This window comes from Vigna radiata, chromosome 6 (genome assembly GCF_000741045.1).
Source record: "Vigna radiata var. radiata cultivar VC1973A chromosome 6, Vradiata_ver6, whole genome shotgun sequence".
NCBI lineage: Eukaryota > Viridiplantae > Streptophyta > Magnoliopsida > Fabales > Fabaceae > Vigna > Vigna radiata.
The window spans coordinates 34520396-34527295 of record NC_028356.1 but is presented as its reverse complement, the minus strand read 5'-3'; the positions used below and the strand labels follow the sequence as shown (position 1 = coordinate 34527295).

At 32.9% G+C, this 6900-nt stretch overlaps 1 protein-coding gene and 1 non-coding gene across 2 annotated transcripts; both read right to left on the bottom strand.

Annotated features, from left to right (window-relative positions):
• Window positions 1–1457: 1457 nt before the first annotated feature.
• On the bottom strand, window positions 1458–4386 carry LOC106764101 (mitochondrial outer membrane protein porin 2). Its single transcript, XM_014648327.2, has 6 exons — window positions 4252–4386; window positions 4089–4156; window positions 3569–3679; window positions 3352–3438; window positions 3072–3280; window positions 1458–2216 (listed from the first exon to the last, which is right to left on the bottom strand). Exons 1-6 carry the CDS (start codon window positions 4301–4303, stop codon window positions 1910–1912), a joined length of 834 nt encoding a protein of 277 aa, XP_014503813.1. The 5' UTR covers window positions 4304–4386; the 3' UTR covers window positions 1458–1909.
• Window positions 4387–4430: 44 nt separating this feature from the next.
• Window positions 4431–4504, bottom strand: TRNAT-AGU. Its single transcript has one exon. It is a non-coding gene; the product is annotated as a tRNA-Thr (tRNA).
• Window positions 4505–6900: the final 2396 nt, after the last annotated feature.

The following is a 6900-nucleotide window of genomic DNA, read 5'->3' as shown; positions in this document are numbered from 1 at the left end:
AGTCAAACTTTTAAAATTCCAAAGTGATTCCATAATGATCATTGGACACATGATCAACAAGTACCAAACCAAAGGGGCTAGTTTACAAAAATATCATCACTTAAATAAATTCAGCATTGCTCATGTCCTAAGACAGCAAAATGATTGAATCAATTTTTTTCAAAACTTGCAATTATTGAAAAAGTTGGACAATATCAGACCCTCATACATGAAACTCTCATAACATCAAATTGGGATGATGATAATGTTCTGGTAATCACCCATCATTCAGTTTCTAGCTGACAACATACTTCCTAGTGAACCACAAGAGACTAGAAAGATACAACAACAAAACTCATATTATACAATGTTCAACAAAGAGCTCTTTAGATGAGGATCTCTTCTCCCCTGCTACAATTTCAATGATAAAGACAAATATATTCTAGTCAAGCCCCATCGAAGAATATGTGGTATGTACTCAAAGCATGACCTCTCTATACACTTTCTCCGGAAGAGTTACATATCATAGTTATCCCTTGGCCTTTAACCACTTGGAAAATGGAATATTTTCAGCCTATTCCCCTTGCCTAAGGGACAAATCAAATTCTTGATAGTAGTCATTGACTATTTTACTAAATAGATAAAGGTTAAACCTTTGGAAAACAAAATCTGAGCAAGTACAAAAATTCTATTGGAAGAACATCATTTGTCAACATGACCCTCATCAATCAGTTGTCACAAGCACGGTCATCCATTCATAAATAAAGGTTTAGAGCAGTTCCTACAAACAACTAGGGATAAAGTAATGAGTTTGATCAATTGAACACCCACATATAAATGGTCAAACAAAGATGGCTAACATCAATAAGCACGTTCTTTAAGAAAGTTTGTGTATAATTTGCTCACCTAGTATAAATGTGTAATTGGGTAAATACACCTAATGAAGCTCTTACTGATAAGTAATTGTGCATGACTTGATTTTATAATTGATACTAAAATGAAATCAAATTATTTCTGTACAAGCTTTAAGTTGTTTCCATAGTATAACTCATTGCAAAAAGTTGTGAAGAGCTTAAAAAATTATCCATATACCCTTACACAAGTGTTTGTTTCATAAGATAAGTCAATAAATTCTAAATAAATTTTCCAAACATTCTATCTTATTCTCCTAGACATGAGTATAATGATTCCGAGTACTTAATAAGTGATTGTGAGTATGATACATACCTGAGGTCTCACAATACCGTTCAGCACCCAAGATTTGAAGCAGATGATAAGGTATTAAAATAGCCTAATATCGCAATTTATTAAGGACAATATGCTTACACAACTTCAATCTGCACAGACCGCTTCAGGACGTGCTGAACTACAAACACAGTGGATTTCCCACCAAAATAGTCCATAGGGTCAGGGTTAAAGGATGTGATTCGTGTGAGATTTATGTCAATGGGAGATGTTGATTAAGCACGGATCCTTGATTTGTGTTAAATTTGAATTACTGGCCATTACATTTATCTTCAAAAGAATTCAAACATAATCTATATCCTGGGATGCCATTGACATTTAGCAAACAAAGCATGCCCTTCAAATATATACAGTTAAGTGTGTGTGAATTAAGCAACATACGGAATGTCAACATCCTCAAGACAAAATTCACAAACTTCAGAGAATAACCAGAAGTTCAGGATAAATAAAAGCGCTTTTTTTCAGACAACTAGTTTTGAATCAGATGCCATCAAATAATTAGATGCATTCCCCGTGACAATACCTTTCTAATCTCATGCTGTCCAATCAATCACTTGAAGATAATGAGATAAAAATAATACATCAGCAATCTATACCAATTTCCTCTACTTTCTTCCTTTCATTCAACTTAATCGAAGGAAGCTGCAAGATATAACTTAATAAATTACCTCAATTTACGAATCCATTATGGTTTGAGCAAGAGTGAGAAACCAAACTTGGGATTCTTGTCCAAATCCTTTGTTTCAAAAGCACCCGAGATTGTCAAGAATGACTTGCTTGTTAGCTCATGCTGCAATAAAGCACCAAGGTTGCCGTGGTTGTTCAGCTTTGCCTTCAAAACTGTCTGAGAATCAACGACCAATGAACATCCAACTGTTAACGTGTTCTCATTTGTAGAAAACCTTCTGCTAATCTCTCCAACAACAGCTCCTCCATTCAATCTTTCTAGCTGGTGTAAATATGACACCTTCATGGAATCTCCCTTATCGCCTCTGCAAAAATGAAAAGTGTACTACTATGTACCAAAACATAAATTTGCCAAAATTGAAATTAATTTATGCCCTTAATTTGTAGGGTTTATCTCTACACAATCAGTGCATGTAACACTTATTCGATAACTTTCCAGGGTCAACAATGTTATAAAACTGGATGTGATGTGATAGTAAATGAAAAATCTTTATAGAAGAGGCCTGGCTCCAAACCCTGCCGCAATGTGAGTATAATATCAAGAACTGAAACTATACAAGGAATAGTCAATTTCCTGGATATTTGAGAAACTCGGGACTCTCCCAAGCCACAATACTAACTCTCCAATTGACTAGTCACTCCTCTCTCAACACCTCTTCCAATATATGTATATAGGCAACATGCCGTATTTATCTAATTACTCCAACTCAACTAACTCTAATTACTCTACTAACTAATGTAACTAGCTATAGGCGCTACCTATCAGAATGTCTTAAAACACCTACACGAAAAAGAAAATTGCTAGCAATAAACTCTCTAGCACATGTTCATTATTGGTTCAAATTTATTAGAAGTTACGAAATTGAGTAAGTCTCACTTCTATTTATGTGCCTTCGCTCATTATTTTGTAGTTACTACTAAACTTCAACCAGTAATAGATTCAACAGAACAAACGTTTCAGAAAATGTGTTGCTAACACTATCCTCTCTGGAAAAAATTAAAAATAAAAAAATAAAAAACTAAAAATTGTTATAGAAACAACATCCCAATTTCATTTTACAGACAAATAAAGATTCCATCCATAAATACTTGACTTTGCAAATACGCATTCCAGGTACTGATTTAACATCTGACAATTAAAAAACACCTCATTTACTTACAAAATTACTGAAGCACTGGAACTTGGCATTTTAAAGCATAGACCAGCATTGTATTTCGTAAATTTAGCAAGACTTGTTGAATAGCTCGTTTCTGCTCCAAAGGCAATGCTGGGAGTGCCCATCGTCCCAGAAAAATCAATAGCAGGGGAGCGGGTTAAACCAACACCAAGAGTAAAAGCCACATGATCATGAAGATACTGAACCTCAAACTACATCAAAAGCACATAATCATTACAAGTCCAAGATAACAGACTTCAATCCAAAAGTCCAATCTCAGTACCTTTCCAGAACTGTAATCAGGCAAACGAATCGAAGAAATTGTTTTCGCATACGGGATAACATCAGAGACAGTGAATGTAGTCAGCACCTAAAGCAAAAAAAAAAAAAAAAAAAAAAAAAAAAAAAAAAAAAAACAATTACCAATCGAAGTAGAAAACATTATACTGTCAAATTTATATAATGGAAGAAAAAATAGAGAGAAAGAGAGAGGGAAATACATTTGATTCTGTATCAACTTTGAAATTCACCACTTTGTTCTTATACTTAAATTCTGCAGTCACATCACCAGAGGAAAGCCCTCTGCTCTTCACCAATGTAGATTTCAGGTCCTGAATTTGTGTCACGTAACAATTAACAATCACCGCTTTTCTCAAACAAGAAGAAAATGAATTATCAAAACTAAGGTCTCACTTGATAAACATCTAAGTAAAAACATAAAAGATAATCAAACAAAAAAAAAATGAACTTCTCGAATAATATATCTTCTCCGTAAGGACAAGCGTAAATCGATTACACTTCAATTCATTTTACATTTCTCATATGAATATTAATGGAATATTTTATTCAAACAAATCTAACACGGCGACGTTTTCTCGAGATGCAAATGAACGACGTGATTAAAATCATCAGTAAAAACATTCGGAACGAAATAATTATGAGCGAAATGATAAGATAGAGAAACATAGGGATCGGTAAGTGAAGTGAAAAAAAGGAGAAGAGAGAAAAACGTGAACGCACGAGACCAGAGTTGGCGGAGGAGGAGATGGTGAATCTCTGATCGGAGTTGTAATCCTTCGTGAGGATATCTGCGAAAGTGGAATCAGAATTTAGTTAGTTAAGAACGAAAACATAAAAAAAAAAAAGAAAAAAAACTGAGAATGAATGAGAGATAGTTGAATACCTCTCCCACTCCTGCCGATATCGGAGAAGAAACCTGGTCCTTTGCCTGACATTTTCTTTGCAGCACAGAGACACCACGAAGAACCAAGGGTTTATGTAAACCCTTTCAGAACGAAAAAAAAAAGAAAAAAAAAAGCTAAAAAAATATAAAATAGCGATAAAAGAATGAAAGAAAACGTATGCTCTCGTTGAGAGTCGAACTCAAGACCTCCCGCTTACTAAACGGGTGCTCTAACCAACTGAGCTACGAGAGCTGCTTGTTTATCTAAATATGTTTTTGTTTAATATCCTATTTATCATTGATATTCTTAACGTATTTTGTGTTTTTGGTTTGACACAATCATTTTACTTGTTCAAAGGCATTGCGGAAAAGAAAAACTTTTGATAATTCGTGGTCAGTTCAGGTTATGCACGAGTAAACGTCATTAATTTATAAATATGCATAGTAAATCATTAATTTAGATTTAATATATTTAACTTTTTTAGTTATTTAAAATAGATTTTTCCGAGAGAAAAAATTGATTTACAGCTGAGCTAAATTTGATTTATGCAATATTTAAAAAAAAATGAACATATATACAAAAGAATTTGTACAAATTAATTTTAACTTTTATGGAGATATGAATTGCTTTATTTATATATATATATATATATATATATATATATATATATATATATATATATATATATATATATCCAAGGACAAGCGAGTCAAAACCAAATGGCTGAACTAGCTATGAAATAAATTTGTCAATCTCACGACTCAGTTTCACAGCAGACTTGAATTTCAACTGATAATGGTTAGGACCAGTGGAAATTTGCAAGGGTTGAGTAATAGGCTTTGTCATTTAGTTAATGTGAATTTAACCCATAGTGAACAACTATCATAACATTTTTATTGATGTAATTATAATGCTATTTACTAATAAATTACTGCGATTATTAAAAAACAGAAGTATTATAAAAAGTAATTATACAGCGGTACACAATTACTTATAATTCAATATAAATTAAAAAGTAAATAAACTATTGCTATAGAGATATAGAGTGTGGACTTTCAGAATTAGAAAATTTGGATATATAATTTTGAAGACTAGAGGAGAATATTTACTTATAAAAAAGACTCTTCAATATTTATGTTAGTAAAAAAGTATGGATTATTTGAATAAAAGATAATGAGTATGGGTGACTCTTTCTCTATACCATGTGTATTTATAAAATTTTTGGATATTGTGACTTATGTGATAAAAACAAATACTATTAAGGTTGAAAGCAAATAATATCAATAAACTAGCATTTTACCATATATATATAATTAACAAAATAATCTCAATAATATAATATCTTATCTAATATACTAAATATTTTGTAAATATATGATATTAAGAAATATAATGACGTAATCAAACCATCGAGATTTGTCACATATACGATTATATATGAATATTTACATCAATAAATATATCTCAGAATATTATTTAACCACTTTTAGGTTAATAATATTAAATAAACTTTTTTGGGTCATGTTACTTAGTATATTTGTTGGATTAGATATGTACATAAATCTCCCAAACTCAAAAGTTTTATTAGCAAAAAGGGAATGTTTTGTACGACTATAATTGGCCATTTGGTCGAGTTGTAGTTGGCTTCATGTTTGCAAGTGGATGGGTCGTTTGGTTGGACTGTAAATGGTCATCTTTTACCATAGATGTCGTCTTAAGCAAATTACTCACTTGGACAGGATCTGATTCCACTTATCCAAGCAACCTTTGTGTTGCAAACTCAAGTAGGCTTTATGTGTGTTGTCAACTCAGGTGGGTTTAGGTGCTGCCTGAGCTGACTTAACTTGATGCTACTGTCTAGGTAGGCTAAGGTGTCGTCCGAGCCAACTTAATTTATGCTATCGTCTAGGTAGGTTAGAGTGTCGTGTTTGCGGACTTAACTTGTGCTAACATCTAAGTAAGCTTAGATACCACATTGCGGGCTTAACTTGTGTTACTGTCTAAGTAACTTTGTGTTATGTTTGTGGATTTTACTTATGTTACCGTTTATGTAATTCAGGTGTCACATTTGTGGGCTTATGTTACCATCTAGGTAACTTGGTGTCTCATTTGAGGGATTTGTTTATTTTACTGTCTAAGTAACTTGGTGCCTCATTTTAGGACTTTGCTTATGTTATTGTCTAAGTAACTCAGTGTCTCGTTTGATGGCTTTTTTTATGTTACTATCTAAGTAACTCAGTGTCTCATTTAAGGGTTTTGCCTATATTATTGTCTAAGTAACTCGGTGTCTTGTTTGAGAGCTTGCTAAGATCATAGGTTTTCCTCGGTGTGCATTTTCTCAAAATGTTGTTAGCGCCAAGAAGTTTCATTAAGTTTTACTAGTATTGGCTTTAGTATCATACACTAGTTGCAAGGGTGTTTCCTTCGTTGATGATTGAGAACTGCAATGGTAACCCCACATTATGGTCAACATCTCCTCGACCAAAACTCTTTTAGCCATCATTACCTTTTTCTTCAACTTAGTGATGATAACTTTGTTAGCAGCCTCAACCTGTCCATTGGCTCGGGGATGTTCAACTAATGAGAGTTTGTGCTTTTTGTCGAGTTGGCTAAAAAACTATTCAAATTCATTGTCAATGAATTGTCTA

Coding starts and splice junctions, on each gene's coding strand:
- LOC106764101 (XM_014648327.2), bottom strand. CDS start 4,303: ATGTCAGGCAAAGGACCAGGTTTCTTCTCCGATATCGGCAGGAGTGGG. Junction 3,281..3,351: donor CTGATTACAGTTCTGGAAAG/GTACTGAGATTG, acceptor CTTTTGATGTAG/TTTGAGGTTCAGTATCTTCA. Junction 2,217..3,071: donor TCCAGTGCTTCAGTAATTTT/GTAAGTAAATGA, acceptor TCATTTTTGCAG/AGGCGATAAGGGAGATTCCA.